Below are 17608 nucleotides of genomic sequence, written 5' to 3' on the forward strand. Positions count from 1 at the left end.
CAGTTCACTCATACTTTTTCAAGAAGCAGCCTTCTGGTGTCTGAGAAGCTGCATAAACTAAAACCCAAACCTCACTACTTCATTTCAGGCCTCAAAATGAAAGAATCTGAAGCCTTCTACCCCATAACTACCGTTAGCAAACTTGCAGGAGAATACTGTTCCAACCTCAAGCAAAGTCTCCATCATTTATACGCACTTAGAGATTTACATATTCAGAAGCCATCTCTACTTATATAACAGGTCAGAAAAGTCATCAAGGCTCCTGTGATAGTAGCCAAAGGTTTCAAAGCTATGATGACAGAAAGTAACATAGTTTAAAAATATACTCATTATAATATAACAATTGCTAAGAATCTCCTGGGTCACTATGTAAATGTAAGAAGAATGGTGACCAGTAAAATCTTCGTATTCTCTCAAAAAATTCCTATAACAAATCTACAAGCTACTACTATAAAGTTTTAGTTAGCTTTTTATGTTAGGCTACCTTTCTTCTCTCAATCTACATTACTCTTGGTAAAACTACCATTCTTCATGCTATATAAATGTTGCAGGATAATATAGGACTTTGCAGCCAACTTAAACAGAATTGTGTGTAAACTCTGCAAAAATACTTCAAAAAAATTGCCTTCACAGTAAGTAGCCTATGTTAGCACTTCACAGTATAATCTAGTTAGCATCTATCAATTAGTATACAATGGAAGTTCTTGCAACTAAGGAGCACAGCACCTCTAATACTTAGCTTTCTTTTCCTTAACTACTTCAGCTCCTTTTTCTCCACAGGTTTAAAAAAAACAAAGATTACCTGTTTCCATGGTCAAGCTTTATACACTCACCTTTTTTTTGAAGCCACACCTACAATAAATATTTGACGTGTGAGAACATGGTCTACAGTCTCCTTCATGGCAAAGGCTTTCACACGTATGAATAAACTCTAGCAAAATGAATATACCAAGATCAACAATTAATAAAAAAATTAAATCCATTACCTGGAGCTTCATATTCATTAGAAGCATCACTAGTCAAAGATACTAAGCTTATATGCAGCTGGGTTTCCAAATAAATTAATTATTTTGAGTTAAATGTGCATAAAATTTTGCCATTATTTTCAACTTTTTAATTCTGAAACTACAGACCAGAGTTTCAGGTCTACAATTAACACTGAAAATGCACACATATAAAATTTTTTTTACATTAATGTATGCAAAAAAAAAAAAAGTTGTGTGATACTATCTTACACAAGTTCCAGTAATTTTAAGTAATTTTTTTCTTCCTTTTCAGCCCAAAAGAATTACTTAATATGCATACTTTCACATTTCACTTACTAGGTTAACTGAAATTCAACTCAAAACTAAATTGCTCATTCCCTTTCTATTTGTTATCCTTGAACTGACAGAATGGATCAGTCATTAATAAGAAGCCCTCATCTTGACAACATTGGTCTCTCTCCTAATGTCTAAAAAAAATTCACAATTAAATACGTAGCCTGTCAAATTGGAGCTTCACCAAATCTCACAGTTAAATACACTTGAGCGTGTATTTGGACTAGCTGATGCACTCATTGAGGTGTCAAATTGCCTCTATACATAACTTTCTCCAACTTCCCAACACTATTCTTTACTTCATGATCCTCTTACAGCAGCAGGAAATGAGTATTTACTAGAGGCATCTGAACAAAGTCATTTATGTCTACTGGTCTCCACACAAAAGTCAAAGATCTAGGTGGGCTTTTAAAATACATCAGTACGAACTACTCTCTGGAAATTCCTATAGCTCTATTCCTCTATCAATATAGGAAAGGTGAATGTAAACAAAATTTAAAAGGCTAGCTAGTGTTAGTGCTTTCTAGACAAATATATTTCCCAATTTTAAGGTATCATTATGATCAAACAGCCAGACTGCAGGCTCTGCAGTGACTTTTATACTCAGTTCGGTTAAAACTCAAAATCACTAATCAAATACTTATTTCTTGAAATGGTTAAAGGACTTTTTTTTTTTTTTTAAACAATGAGATAATTTGAATAGTCCAATGTAGAAAGTTCCAATTACCATAGCTACCACAAGAAAGAGGTTTGCCACATGTTTTTCCACACGATGGGATAGGGTCTGTGCATATTTTACGTTCAACACATCCCAGTTCCAGTAACTTGCTGAGAGGAGTCTGACCACAAGGACAGCGATACACTACTTGTGGAAGTCGTGGACAGAGCTGGCAAGGCTGAGGATGGCAGACTTGTGTACAGTTGTGCCTCCCACAATTTAATTTTCTGGTAAAAAACAAAACCAAAGGAAAAAAAAAGGGGGGGATTATCTAAGAGTATCATGATCACTGAGTGTGAATAAAATGACATTCTTTTAAAAAGCCTACAGTATAGTAACCTTACTTGCCACATATATTCTGACAGGAGAAACTCCCAAATCCATCAGAGAATTCTTCCTTTGTCCCACACAATGCTTCTTTAAAGTTGCTTCCACAGTAACACACTGAAAGAAAGCAGTATTTCACAGAAAACACCACAAGAGAATAACAGCGACAAAACATCTCCAGCAGTACAGCAAATATAAAAAGGTAAAACACAAAAAATTGTTGCAGTGAGTTTTTAGAAGGATAACGAAGTTGCTCTTTTTCTGATTTATTTCAGCAATAGAGGCTTCTCCATCCTACAGAAGCTGGAATTTCTGTTTTATTTGTTATAAGGAGATAAAAACTAAAGGGGAAGTACTATCTGCACAAAAAGCTTACTTCTTAAAAGAAGTATACATAACAACTTAATACCTTAAACGTTGAGAAAATTAACTTGCAATTTTCTATATAAACTGTTCGACAAAAATGTATTTGTATACTGGCACACATACTTGGACAACTTAATTTCCATTCAAGACCAAGTTTAGAAGACTTTAATAGAAACTGTGAGTAGCTTGTTGAAGTGTGCTTTCCTATACCTCTTTCTATTCTTCTTCCATGTACTGTTTAATCAAGTCTCAGAGTTATAATAAAAGATTAAGTAGGATCATAGGACAACTCAAGTCAGAAGAGCCCACAGGGGATCAGCTAGTCCAAGCCCTTACTTAAAGCAGAGTCAGCAACAAGATCAGACCACGTTACTCAGTGTTTTATTCAGTTGGGTCTTGAAAACCTGCAAGTTTTCAAGAAAAAAGTTTTTCCTTATAGGTAGTTGTAACATTTCCACTTTGGCTCATTGTCTCTCATCCTTCCACCAAGCACAGCCTGTCTCCATCTTCCTGATTACCTCCTATTAGCTATTGAAAGGCCACTACACAGCCTTCTCAAGCTAAAAGAGTCCAGTACCACCAACCTCTCCTAACAAGGTACATGCTCAAACAGCCTAATCATCTTGGCAGGATTCCTTCTAATCATGTTTATATTCTTATTTAAATATATAGTGATACTGACACATTTTCTATTTTTTAAATATTCTAGCAATAAATTTTGATTTTGTTAAGTAAAAATAAAGCACTTGTATCTCGGTACTGGTTTTATTTCACCCTCTTTTTTTCATAGTATAGAGAGGATATACAGAAGGCATTCCAATACTTACCTTGCTGTACTGTTAATTGGCAAGGCGGACATTTTCCTGCATGGCACACTTGAGTACAGCTGTGCTTACCACAGTTTAAAGTATTTCCACACACATTAGAACAATGAATTTTTGTTGATTGGCCACAGCGAACTGAATGACTGTAGAGAAATTACACCATAGTCTGTCAGCTACCTTAATATGTATAGAGCATTTATTAGAAAGGAAAGGATTTTTTCAGTAAAATTCCAAAGCCTTTGAAAGTGAGCATAACTCATTAATGAAACTTTTTAGGAAATAACCCCCCCTATTTCCCCCTCTGCGTGCCCTGTCCCACCCTCCTGAAGTAGTGAGTCTACAGAATTTTCTCTCAACAAAATGGAAAAAAGGTGACACTACAACTTGAACCTAATGTATGGTTATGCATCATGCCAGAAGAGCAGCTATTTCTATTACAAACATCTTTCCGACGACTTAAACAATCCTAAGTCCACTGAGCACAATGAAGATAGGGATGTGGACCTTAACAGTGAGTCAGTAGTCTATGAAGAGAGTTGGGTTTTTTAATTAAATTGTTAAAAAATGGGACAAAACAATAAATTCAACTCTTTTTCCATTCTGGCTGACCTCATACAATGGTTGTAAAATGTACACTTGAATCAGTAACTTTAAAACATCTTAAAGTCAGAGGTGCCATACCATACATCTTGGATGCTAATACGGTACACATGAAAAAATGCTATTTAGAATCAAGTATTAAATGCAGTATTACAAAAATCAGCAATCTGGTTAAAGTAGCTGGCACCTGGGAAAAAATAATAAATCAGAGTTGGTTGCATCTATTAAACTTTTAAATGCAAGGACTAGCTAGAATTAAAAAAAGAGGTCATCTTACTACGTAAAATAAAATTCAGTAACCTACAACCAATCCATTTTTCTGCTAAAACCAAAGTGTTTTCAATTACAAATACTGCCACAGAAATAACTGCACCTTCTTTTGAAAAATTAAGATCACTTGATATCACATTCAAACTTTCAGAAATAATTGTACAAGTCTGAAAACCATTTTTCTAGAGCAAAAACACTAACACTGAAATTGTTTGGTTTAGTTCTGGAAGTGAGCACAGGCAAACATTTTACTACACAGAATCAATTCTACACAACCAGAACAGAGACTCTAAAGACTCAGAACAACTGAATGTCAGAGATCACAGATAGTATGGGCAGTACAGTTGTATTGATTTTACATGGCAAGGTTTTGGTAGGGGGGGCGCTACAGGGGTGGCTTCCGCAGGAAGCTTCCCCTGTGTCCAATAGAGCCAGCTGGCATTGCCTCTAAGATGGACCTGCCACTGGCCAAAGCTGAGCCCATCAGCAACGGTGGTAGCACGTCTGCGATAATGTATTTAAGAAGAAAAAAAAAACCAAAAAACCCCCCACAAAACCCACTTAGGAGCAGCATTTTGTAGCCAGAAAGAGGAATGAGAAGATGTGAGAGAAACAACTTTGCAGACACCAAGGTCAGTGAAGAAATAGGAGGACGTGCTCCAGGTGCCAGAGCAGAGATTCCCCTGCAGCCCATGGTGAAGACCTGTCCCCCTGCAGCCCATGGAGGAAGGATGAGGGGGTGTAGAGATTCCACCTGCAGCCCATGGAGGACCCCACACCCAGAACAGGTGGAGACACCTGAAGAAGGCTGTGACCCCACAGGAAGCCTGTGCTGGAGCAAGCGCCTGGGAGGACCTGTGGAGAGAGGAGTCCATGCCAGAGCAGGTTTGCTGGCAGGACTTGTGACCTGGTGGGGCCCCGTGATGGAGCAGTCTGTTCCTGAAGGTCTGCACCATGGAAGAGACCCACACTGGAGCAGTTTGTGAAGGACTGTAGCCTGTGGGAAGGACTCACATTGGAGAAGTTTGTGGAGGACTGTCTCCTGTGAGAGGGACCCCATGCTGGAGCAGGGGAAGAATGTGAGGAGTCCTCCCCCTGAGGAGGAAGGAGCAGCAGAGACAACATCTGATGAACTGACCACAACCCCCATTCCCCATCCCCTTGTGCCGCTGAGCGGGGAGGAGGTTGAAACCGGGAGTGAAGTTAAGCCTGGAAAGAATGGAGTGTGTGGGGGGAGGCGTTTTAAGATTTGATTTTATTTCTCATTGCTCTACTCTGTTTTGCTTGATAACAAATTAGATGAATTTTGCTCTAAGTTTAGTCTGGTTTGCCCATGATGGTAACTGGCAAGTGATCTCTCCTTGTCCTTATCTTGACCCACGATGGAGCGGCTTTGGTGGGCACCTGGCCTCCAGCCAAGGTTAAACAACCACAACAGCCTTATTGTTGGCAATGATACTATATGCCTCAAAAATGCAAGGAAAAGATAGCCTTCAAGTCTGGAATATACTACAGATTTCTCCCTTGCTAGTGCTACAGCTTCCCAGAAACGTACACATTATTTTTGAAAATATTATTTCTGGAATGGAGTAACTCAACATTACATTCCATTCAGATAGAAAAGGTATGAACGTTTTTCTACTTTCTCTGTGTCTTCTACAAAATAGAATAAATGCTAGAATAGGATTTCAATACCAAATCAACTCACAGACTGTTTGACAGTTCAGCTACATGTACCATAAATTGGTTTTAACAGAGACAACTCTTTTGTATTATTTTTACTTTCATTTTTTCTTAAAAGATTAAAAGTCATTGCATTTTTAAAAATATAAAATTCTCCTAATTATTTCGGCACACAAATAAAAGTTACAGCTCAGAATGAAGGTTGTTCTGTAAACTTTTAATAAAGTATAAGAAAGAGAAAATATTATACAAACTTTTAATAAGCTATTCTTATATGAACTTTTATTTGTATAATAGAAGCATTCTCACCTTGTTTGTCCACATTCACATGTTTTTGTCACAAAGGCGGGGCACGAAGGGCAAGGTCCTGGATGGCACAGGCTTAGAAATAAGTCAAAAAAGCAACCAAAGTTGTAAAGTTAACTTTAGCTTTAGTAAACTGCCAGAGATACAATCCACCATGACCCAATCTGCAGTACAGATAATCAGAACATTATACAAGCCACCTACACTCCTGCAGGGTATGAAAGCATTATTAACACAAGAAAAAATATTAGATTATTACAGTTGCATCAGTCTCAAATATCACAGATGTTGAAGGAAAACTTCAGTATTCCTGCTGCTGTCAAATCAACAGTACACACAGTGCTACTAACACATTTCATATTTTGCTTTTTACTAGCAGATACGCATCAATTCAATTGTGTTCATCACTGATAACACTCAAAACGAACATCACATTTGCAAACTATTAACACATTTCTTTCTTCAGCGACCTTAAATAGATTGAGACAAAAACTTCACTATGAATTTCTTCTTTTGAGTTGGTGGCTTTATCTTTGAACTCAGCATTTCTAATGCCACCAGTGAGTTGTTTCACCTTCCTGTAAGATAATGCATGGGAGATACACCGAGTCTGCCTCAGTTTTCTTTCTTACCATCAAGTGCAATTTCCTGAGTCATCAATGCCAGTCCTTGATTATCAGATCTCACCACCTATTTCAAGAAACACTAGATGGTCCTTATCTGCATTTAAGACCTCTGCTGAGCACAGACAAGCCCAGGTTTGTGAAATTATACTTAACTAACTTGTCTGCATTCTTCCTCAGCCAGCTGCCAGTTCTCTTCCTTTGCAAATACAGCAACTCTCACATGGAGCAATTATTATCGGTCAGGATTGACTAGCCAAGATGTCCTAGCCAAAGGAAAAACAAAACAAACAAACAAACCCCCACAAAACAAAAAAACCCACAAAACCCCAAAACAAACAAAAAACCAACAAAAACCCCACCACCAGAAAAAAAACATAAACACAGACGACCCAATTACATGGTAATTGCTAAATTCCCCAAGTACAGCCACTACACAAATACTAATTAGTACACCAGTTACTATAGTTATATCCAGTATAATTGAGTCATGTCAGCAGTTTGCCAAGAGTGGTCTGGCTCCCTTCTCCCTCTACCACTCCTCCCAGTTGACAACAAGGCCTAATCTATCACCCAACTTATGCCAGCTCTAACAGAAAAACCAAGCCATTACATCACAAACCAATTCAACACAAAAAACCACTACCAAAAACAAAACCAAACAATAGATCACCAAAGAAATGACAACCCACCCTCCTTGATAGGTCAGTTCTACAGCATAATAAAGAGTTAAACAAGCACCAGAGCAGGCCCAAGGAAAGGTAGAAAAGAGCAAAACTGGAGGGAGCGGGGAAAAGACAATACCGAGGAAAACAGGAAGAAAGAAAAACCATTAAATTACTTAAAACTGTGATGTGGAACTTCAGACAATCAGAATTAACTTACGCATTCTGCAACAGAAAACGTCTTGTAAAAGGACAGCACTATATATTTCACTGCCTTGACTTCTATTCTCACAGACTCATGTAGGATTTTAAAGGCCAATTTATACACTTAAGAATCAGATTAAAAGTAGATATAAACTCAAAATAGATCATAACTTGGAAAAGGGAGAAGACATCATCCTCAGAAATCTTGTCATGTTAAAGTTTTCTACCCAACATATTATTTTCCTCAACACTACCATATTCAAGCAATGTTAACATTGCTTCCATGAGCCCAGTCTTGGCACACTTTGATGATACTATACCACACAACAGCAATTTATACCGATCACAGATGTTTTTTAATTCTTAAATACCTATAATACTAGACTGCACTCTTATAGCAAGATTCCTTCTGTTAGGAAAGTATCATGCAATTAATTTCCAGACATCTCCAAGTTTTGATACTGTGTTTCTGAGACATTAAGTAAGCTTGTGTCATTTTGATAATTTAAATAGAAAAATTCTAGTAATGCAAAAAAAATAACCATTTGAAACCAAACTTCTGATTATTTTAAAGTATTCTTTATGCATCCCTCCAGATACACACACTTGCATGCTACTTATTTAGCATGTCTCTGATACAATTAGGTTTATGTGGAAGGTACAGTATGTCTACAGTTCCAGGATTTACTTGATCAATACAAGAACAGTTAAGATAGAAATTAAAATTTCATTCAGCACACAGGCACACACACGTGCAGAAAATTCTCCTTAGATGATAAAGATGGGTGATACTTTAGAGTTTTAGTCTGTTTTATTGGACTAAGCAAAAAGTTAAGTTAAATCACTTAAAAGCGTTAAACTAAACTCAAAAAGACAGACTGAAGATTTCAGTATTAACTTCTGTTCAGTGAATGCAGTGTCTTATTTTTATTCAAACACCATTATCGATCATTAGCATGGAGGATTTATTTCACAATTTACTGCTGCTGCTCTAGAGAACTGGCATACAAGAAAGGTTGTGATGACAGATACATCTAGACATAGGAAAAATTAAACTTCCATTTGCCTGACAGTGAACATACTAGATACTGCAAGATGGCCCGAGGGGGCTTCCACTAACTGCTGTGAAAAAGATTACAGCACCAAAGATCTATGAAGAAAGACCAGACACCAAAATTTAAACTAGTAGAGAGAAAATTTCATTTACTGCCTTTGTAAGACTTTTTTCAAATGCTCTCAAGGCCTTGCATAGTTCCAGTTGGCAGGGAGAACTTCAGAGTCTTAAAAGAAGTTTAAGTTTGTAATGAAGTTTACTATCAGCAACATTTTCTTGAAGGTTAAGCCAGATATTTCTTTGATGTAGAACCTAACAGAGTGAAATGAATTTCAGTGTATTTAAACTAAAAGTGTGAAGAGAACTTACTTTGTGAAGTGCTATGCATGCCACAGCTCACACTAGCAAAAGGCTTGCAAAGCATTCCCCTTTCAAACAGCTGCTTGCCTGTTCCTCAGCTCTGCCAGCAAGCTGTTTATACAAATGGTTACTAACCCATTTCAATAAATCTTAACAAATATTAGGGATGTATTATTAAAACAGTGTAAATTAGTATCACTCATTTTCACCAAAATGGGCTAGATAGTGCCACATTTAACACAAGTATCTAACTAAACTCTACACCATGGCAAATGAGATTAAACACAATGACAAGTACATTTAAAAAAAAGTCAGATTGAAGAAATACAGTTAGGAATTGTCCAACTATTAAAAAATCCATATGCTGGGGGGGGGGGGGGGCAGGGAAGCCACTCTTCAAAACCCTAAATATAAATGAACCACTGAACCACCAAAATACCACTTCAGTAGAAAATCACTTGTTCTGGTGGTATAAAGAGGTCAACACATCGGTGTAAGCTGGTTACAGGCAACAGTAGGCGGAAGAATTGCTGTATCTCTGTAAGGTCATTTTTTAAATTTGAACACCAATATCAGATATTCCTTACAAGTGTAATAGAGATGCCAAATAATTTGAAAGCCATAAGCACCAGGGTCACAAAACGTAGCTCTGATTCAAATTGAAAATATGTACAATGCATATGTCTCATTACATCATTTTAGACGGTGCTTAGAGACAAAGACCTCAAAAATGACAGTCTAATACTGCAAAGTAGAAAACTATGATCAATTATACCCCTCCCCACACAACACACTTCTTGCCTGAACTTGGCTGTCATTCTAATTTCTCTTAACCAGGGTATGAACTTTAATATCCTTTCCAAAAGTGTGTGTATGATGCTGAGAGCTCTAGACATTCTTATTACCCATACAAGGATCTGTTCTCTTTTGAATCGTATAATTATTTGCATCAATTTCTTACAAGGACATGCCCTGCCTAGCAGAACGCATTTGATGCATTCCAAATTTGCCACCTTCTGATTTAATTGAAGGTCTCATTTCCTACTCAGGGAACACAGTGGGGGGAAAATCCCTGTATTTCAATATTTTCTTGATTAAACTAATCACTTCACAAAGCATTACAGTAAAAGGATCCAAATCTTTTCCCATGCCTTTTAATCCCAATCTCTCTCCTCAGCCACAAGAGCCTAATGCTTACTCAGTTTTAAAGAGAAAACAGATTCTCAAGCAACTTCCACTTTGATTCACTTCAACTTGCTACTACACATTACATTAAGAATAATGTAACCACCTAAGCAGCACTTGGAATAGCACAATTGGCACCACCAGAAGATTACATCACCAGTCGCATTGCTCTCAGAGCTGTTCATTCCACAGGGGACAATCATTCACACAAGCCTCGCATACAGCATAACACGGTGCATGCAGAAGGCAGACAGCAGGAGGGAGGCTGAAGTTTAGACTACCAACAAATATTACAATGGTTGCTTACACCACCTCCTGTACTCTGCACATTTCATCTACATGGCAGAGGGAGCAAATACAAGCGTCCTAATGCAAAGCAATGAGAACAATGCTTCTCTGATATCACATATGAGGAAAAAAAGGGATGATGTTTGTTTAATCCTGGTAGCGTTATATCGGACAGCTGCAGTGTAGATTCATGAGGTGTAGTTTCTGAAAACTCAGACAATACTGCAATTCAGATTCTGTTGCTAGGCACTGCATAAATAATTCTGATATAAAGAGCAGGGGATAGTTACAAGCATCTAAATCTTGCATCAATAATGAGAGTACGGAATAGCCACAAAGATAGGAAAGGAACTAAGCAAGAATCCCATGACTCAAAAAGCAGGTTCCCCAATGAACAGGATTCACAACAGGATTCACCCAGATTACCTCTGTCAGAGGCTCATGGACTGCAGATACAGAGGTCTGCTCAACTGGAAGACAACAGAGGGACCTGGACTTTAAATGAGGGTCCCACGTACTTCAACTGCAAAGGGTTTCCACAGAATAGATGGGATTCAAAGGGCAACATCAAAAATGCCACACCAAGACTCAGACACCACACCAGACTCGGTCCATTGCCCATAACACTGGACACATCACTACTATTAACTAAAGTCACACAGACTTGAGACGAGCATGAATAATTTACTCCAGAGAATTCATCATCCCACCACACTGTGAGGTAGGCGGTCTTGACAATGACATGAAATGTTTGACCCAGAAGGGGTAGGGTGAAGGAAAAACAAAAAAGCTTTTAGGATCTTGATGAGCAGAATGGCATTTCTGGTTCAAACCTTCTCACTTTATGGGAATCTGCAGGAGCAGGGGAAAAAGGCACATAGCAGATCTACAATCCAAAGAAACACGTGCTTGCAAGGAAGAGTTCTGAGATCATCTAAACTCAAGCAAGAACAATGAAACAGACTACTGGCCTTGATAGCAACAAGTACTCTTTGAGTACTCTCAAGGAAAAACTCTGCCCAGATACAGATCATGATCCAGACTTCTAGATCAGTTGAGGTTGCCCAGCGAGGAGAAGCTGGTAAGACAGACTGCCAAAGATGCATTCAGATGATACAGCTCCACATGTCTAACTCCACCACCTCCTGACAAACCAAGAGGGAACCACTTGCTTTTTGATACAGCAGATGGAGACAGAGTGTGTAATAATATAAATAAATACTTAAGATTCCCACATGGGAGGAAGAAGCGTCAAAGATATATACTGAGGGATGTCTAAAACTTGGTAACACTGATGCTGAAAGTGCATTCCTCTCCAGATCATTATCAGAAGTCAGAGTGCCAAAACCACCCACTATCTTGATCTGCACCCTTGCTGTTTCCTTACCTCCACGATCTCAGCATGGTTTTACTCACATGCAATGAGCCAAATGGTAACACTTTTAAATTCGCTACAACTTAAACCGGTAGTAAATTAGGACTTTAGAAGGTCCCAATTTTCAGAGCTCTTGATGCAGGTAAGACTACCAGGGACTACAAATCTGTAGCTTGCAACAGGCACAATATTGCCATCACTGTTCAGAGGACTTCCCAGAAGAGAATGCCAGAGGCTGAGCCTAAGTGTAGACTGGAACAGGAAAGGAGAGGAAAAGAACAGCTGTTTCTTCCTATAAGAAAGTTTGTCAGGTAGCAAATTGCAGTTGGGGAGTTCTCAAAGTAGTTAAGCAGTCTACTTATTTCTGACTGGGCAAAAAAGTCCTCCATGAACATGTGTCTCCTGAGATGGAGGCCAGCAGATGGCCTCCAAGAGAATCAGTGTTCTGCTGAGTCAGGATATCAGCTACATCAAGTGTAGTCTGAAAGCTGGTCTGTGTTTCAGTTTTATCCTGCAAACCACAGTGAAGAGGATCTAGTATGAGGTTGAATTAAGAAAACAGCTGTAGCACTGAAATGGCAGTCCAAAAAGAATTCTAATATAATATTTTCATGTGTAGGAAAGAAGTATTAAAGAGTAAAGAAATATTCTTTCATTCAATAAGATGTTGAAATAGGTTTGAAACAGAATCCACTAAATAAAAAATTCAGAGTAAAGTTCTAGTGAAGTTCCGAGTTTTAGCAAACTTCAAAAAAAGTGTAAGATGACAGTAGACTTGTTGGAATGATTTAAGTTTTTGATTGCGTATCAAGAGCAGAAACAATTGCTTCTGACTACTAAAAATTTTTCAAAACAGAAATATGAACAGGCATTATGGACCAGCTTCCATACATGGAAAATTAAGCTAGATATACTAAGAACAATATATAATTTATTTTTCTGACTAGCAAGCATATTTATCCTTTGAAAAAGCTTGCCTAACGCTGTTAACCTTATCAATATAATATTATCACACTGCTAAAAAGATCTAAAGGAAAACACCCAAAACTGAAAATAGAATTGCTCTTCTTTGCCTCTCTTCATTGAATTATACTAATAAGTGTTAGCAAAAACAATCAGAGTTATGTATACCGATTAAGATCTCCATGAGGTATTCAAAGAAAAAGAAACAAAGGATAGAAGCAAGTGGTCCTTCAGCTTAACCAAGTACCACTGCTCTTAGATTAAGGTATACAAACACTATTACAGGAAAAGTAGCACCTAAAACATCTGGTGGACCAATGGATACACACTTAAAACTACTTCTATTCACTATTATTCAGCTACTTCAATGAAAGTTCTTGAAACCAAGTCAGGCAGCTGGTTCAGTTCCTAAAATATGATTAAAATGTTGCTACAACTATTGTTGCTGACCTCCTGTTCATTCTCTCATATGAACTCACTTCAGACATACAAACACAAATAACCTCCATTTCTTCCAGGCTTCAGTTGAGCTATCAACCAAATATACCTCTAAGCATATCCTATAGTAAAAAAAATATCCAAATACAGTCTTCAGAAATTTTGTCAAGATCATTTAAATATTCATACGATAAACATTTACTTACATGTTACAAAGATGTGGACAGTCCAAACACTGTCTCTTCTTTCCACAAAGTTCCCCACAGCTATGTGGGATTTCATTTCTGTTCCATTCAGGATTGTGCACCTTACCTAAACCACGTTAAAGACAAAAACATATTTATTGCCTTGAATACAATACTGAATTTGGGAAAAATATCACACTGAAAAGAAAAAGCTGTATTTTCAATACTGGCAGTAGTCATCTTTGAAAAAAAAAAAAAAATTGGTGCAAGATGGTTTATGTTTTTCTTAGCTTTCAGTGCTGATACACCCTCAACTTCTTTAAAAGTAAGTGCCACCGGAATATCAGGCTCTGAAAGATTCTTTCCTTCTATGCTCTCAGCAGGTACTTAGGTAGCTGGTATTTTACAGCAAATTAAACTGATAAAATACAAGAAAATTCAAAGCCTCCTTTAGTTGGTCAGGCTGCATAGTAGGTAAGAAAATTAAAGGGTGAAACTCCCTTGCTGCCTCAATGAAGAAAAAAATAAAACCAAACAAAAACCTAAACAAAAAACCAACCCACCCCCACCACAACATCCACACACCATTCCCAGAAAATAACATCTAGCTGGGGATCCCCATTCCTGATGGGGAATAGGGACACAATGAAATGACTGAGCCAATTATAAAAGTCATTTCTCTAGAAAGAAGCAGACTCTACATAAATCTAAACATTAAAGGTTGACATTTCAATGAATGCAGCAGGAAGTCTTGAACAATAAGTGATAAATCCAGTACGTTAGCTTCAAGTATTATTTTAGTGCTTATCTGAAATACAGAATATTTTAATTAATCTGACATACTGTTAGCAAATCTCATAGCTCTAAGTGTATGAGATGATCATCAGGGTTAAAGTTAACTGCCATGGTTAACACATGCAAACCTAATTTGTCTCTCTGCAAGAAAGGAATTAAATTAACAAGGAAGAGACTGAGCCAATGTTACAAATTTGAGTTGCAACAATCGAAAACACCAAGAAAATGTATTTTTGTTGACAAGAGTTCTACAACTTTAATTCTTTTAGTACACCTTTGTATATTTTACGAGTAGCAAGTTAGAAAAATACGAATAAACACCACAGATGGCATTTATTCACCTGGGTTGTAATTAAACTAGTTGAATACCCAGGAAAATCCTGAAAATCAGAAGATTCAGATGAAAAACAAGCTAGGAATTTCCTCATGGAATAGTGAAAAAAAAACCCCACACTTAACCATACTCAACACATAGTTAGTATTTTGCATCAAATATAAGATAGCTTTACATAAGCAACTGGTGATATCCACATGCCGTATCATTAATGTAAAATTATCTATAGAAGATTTAATTCCTATGTTCCAACATGGTGCTCTGCTAATATTAACCCCGTGGACAACTTGAGGTTCCTACTGTAGATCTCCCAAAACCATGAAACAGTCTTTAAGCCTTGGCAGAATTTCTTTGCTATTTGATGGATGACCTGTCTTGAAAGTGTAATTTTCATTTGGAATCAAAACATTCATTCTAACTGAATTATCCCTATTGACATACAAAAACAGTCTCACCTGCATTGCACTGTTCTTTACTGATTCACTGACACATTTAGATAAAGAGAACTTCACATCAAATTGTTACCTATTACAGCATAAGTCTAGTTTCCTTAAGGCAAGTTCACTGACTCCAAGTTCCTGTTGCAATTTGACAATATTCTGCTTTGTAGAAAGTGAGGTGAAACTTTCCAGCAACTCTGACTTAAGGAAGGGAAAGCTACATGAAATCAACACAAATTTCAAAAGTGTAAATCCAAAACAAAATTTGTTTGCATGTATGCAATTAAGTAACATAATTAATTTCTTCCTTTTTGTCATATACTTATGGCTTCGTGAATGTTGTACTCACTTCATTTACCTCTTATTAAACATGTATCTACATAAATGACTGAAAAGTCTGAATATTATTTCCTATTTAACCTGTATGTGTCCCTGATCAACATAAATGACAAAACTGCTAAATCAGTTTAAAGGGTTAGACAGTTGTATGCTTGAATTTTGTAGTATTTTGGTGTATCTTGCCACAAGACAGACATAACACATGCAGGTTATTTCAGTCCTTCTACAGAAGGAAAGCTTGTAGGATAGCAGCCCAATTCTATCATTATTCTATAAAAATCACTATTTTTACATAGTGATATAAAAATAGTATCACCTATGATTTAATTATTTAATTTTTTAAATGTTTTAAGCAACATGTGTGATTCTCTGTGCAGCCACCTTCCAGTGTCAATGAAGTTTTAAACAAGGTTAAATTTCAGAGATGTAGGCAAACAAGCAACAATATCAGTATTCAAATTAAAAAAAAAAAAATCAAAATGACAAAATTGCTTTTGTTTGCAAAAGCAAGCAAGAAACTCACCACAGAAACAAGTGTAAGTTTTAGGAACTTGTGTAGAAGCATTCTGACAAGCTGGACATCTCCAACCACTATTACCATCTGTAGATAAAAGAATTAAAGATAAAAATGACTTTAAGTAAATAAAGGAGCTAATTTGCAAACCTAGAATAAGCGCTGTCACCTTGTTTCTTACCACAGCTGCAACCAAACGAAGTTTTTCCATTCACTCAGAAGTGGTGAGAAAGCAGGTTAACAAAAATACGTTTTATTCAGTATCAAGATAAAAACAGCAGTGGTACTTCATTTGACCAGGATCCAACTTTAATATAGAGGCAAGAACAAAGTTTAAAATTGCACTACTTCTATTATCATGTACCCTGTTATAAGACATTCTGCTAGAATATAGACAGTCTTCACCATATCTAAAGATGTGAGAAAAGTGTTAAAGTGTGGGAAATAAATAAGAAAAATATAATTACCTACAGTCTTAAGCCACACCTGTATTTTCTGTTTTGTTATCCTCTCATGTTATGAGTTTACATGTTTTGTAGAAGATTTTGTTTCTTAATCATTGATTATCCTTTGCTCCTCTAAGACATAAATACATTCATGTGGGTCTACCGACAAGGAACATCCATGGTTGCCATCCTCCATAAATACAATGACAATAGGATGATCCTGACATCCACATTTGTAAGGAGTGATCCTATAGGAGGGAAGTAGGCAGAATTCCAACCAAAGACACCAAAAGAACAGTTGTCTAAACAAAATCGACAGGCCTCACTCCTGTTTGTTTACTAGATATTGTTTTAGTATTTGCTATCCTCTCCCTCCTTCTGGGATAAAAAGATTCCTTACTTGTCATTATTTACCAAAATTTTTTCTATACACTTTCATAGTGCAAGCATCCCTATTTGTAGCAATTCCATCCACAAAAATCTTTATCTGTGGTAGCATGCCGAGAACCCTGCCCCTTCCTATTGCATCCCTGTTGTCATAAAGGCACAGTGAACAATCTTAGTTTCCAGAATCCTAAAGGATTAAGGGGCTCAAAAGAATCTTGAGTAGGAAGAGCTGTGAATTATATACACAGAATACAGATCTTTACACGCAGTTTCAAACAACCAACTTTGCTCTTTTACACGCTTGCCTAGATGAGTCATAGATGATTACATAAGAAAGGATCCAAATATCTGCTGTAATAACGAGTGAACGCTAAAAGGCAACGTTTCCAAAGCCAGCAGTACAGAAGGAATTTTTAACATATATACAATGCTAGGTGCATAAAAAGAACTCTAAACAGAAGATTTCAGTCACTTCAGCTGTAGTACAATATACTAGAATCAACACTGGCAGTATACATTACCATTTCTAAAAGGTTTTATGCAGTTCTCCAGTGAGATAATCCGTATCAGAATAAATTATTGCTTTGACTTCTCAGCTAG

General features: G+C 37.0%; 1 protein-coding gene across 4 annotated transcripts in view; it reads right to left on the minus strand.

The window, feature by feature from the left end:
* The window catches only part of NFX1 (nuclear transcription factor, X-box binding 1), a 72712-nt gene that overhangs the window by 37914 nt on the left and 17190 nt on the right, over nt 1–17608 (minus strand). For all 4 annotated transcript variants that reach the window (XR_012833989.1, XM_075745275.1, XM_075745274.1 and 1 more), the window contains exons 4-10: nt 16185–16262; nt 13775–13880; nt 6417–6488; nt 3558–3697; nt 2382–2481; nt 2047–2264; nt 834–931 (exon numbers count right to left, since the gene is read on the minus strand). Coding sequence is in view for 3 of the 4 variants with exons in the window: in XM_075745275.1 (XP_075601390.1) it covers nt 834–931; nt 2047–2264; nt 2382–2481; nt 3558–3697; nt 6417–6488; nt 13775–13880; nt 16185–16262 (812 nt within the window). In the remaining variant the exon portion in view is untranslated. The remainder of the gene's footprint in view (nt 1–833; nt 932–2046; nt 2265–2381; nt 2482–3557; nt 3698–6416; nt 6489–13774; nt 13881–16184; nt 16263–17608) is intronic.

The sequence above is a fragment of the Balearica regulorum genome, chromosome 2 (assembly GCF_011004875.1).
Source record: "Balearica regulorum gibbericeps isolate bBalReg1 chromosome 2, bBalReg1.pri, whole genome shotgun sequence".
Classification (NCBI taxonomy): Eukaryota; Metazoa; Chordata; class Aves; order Gruiformes; family Gruidae; genus Balearica; species Balearica regulorum.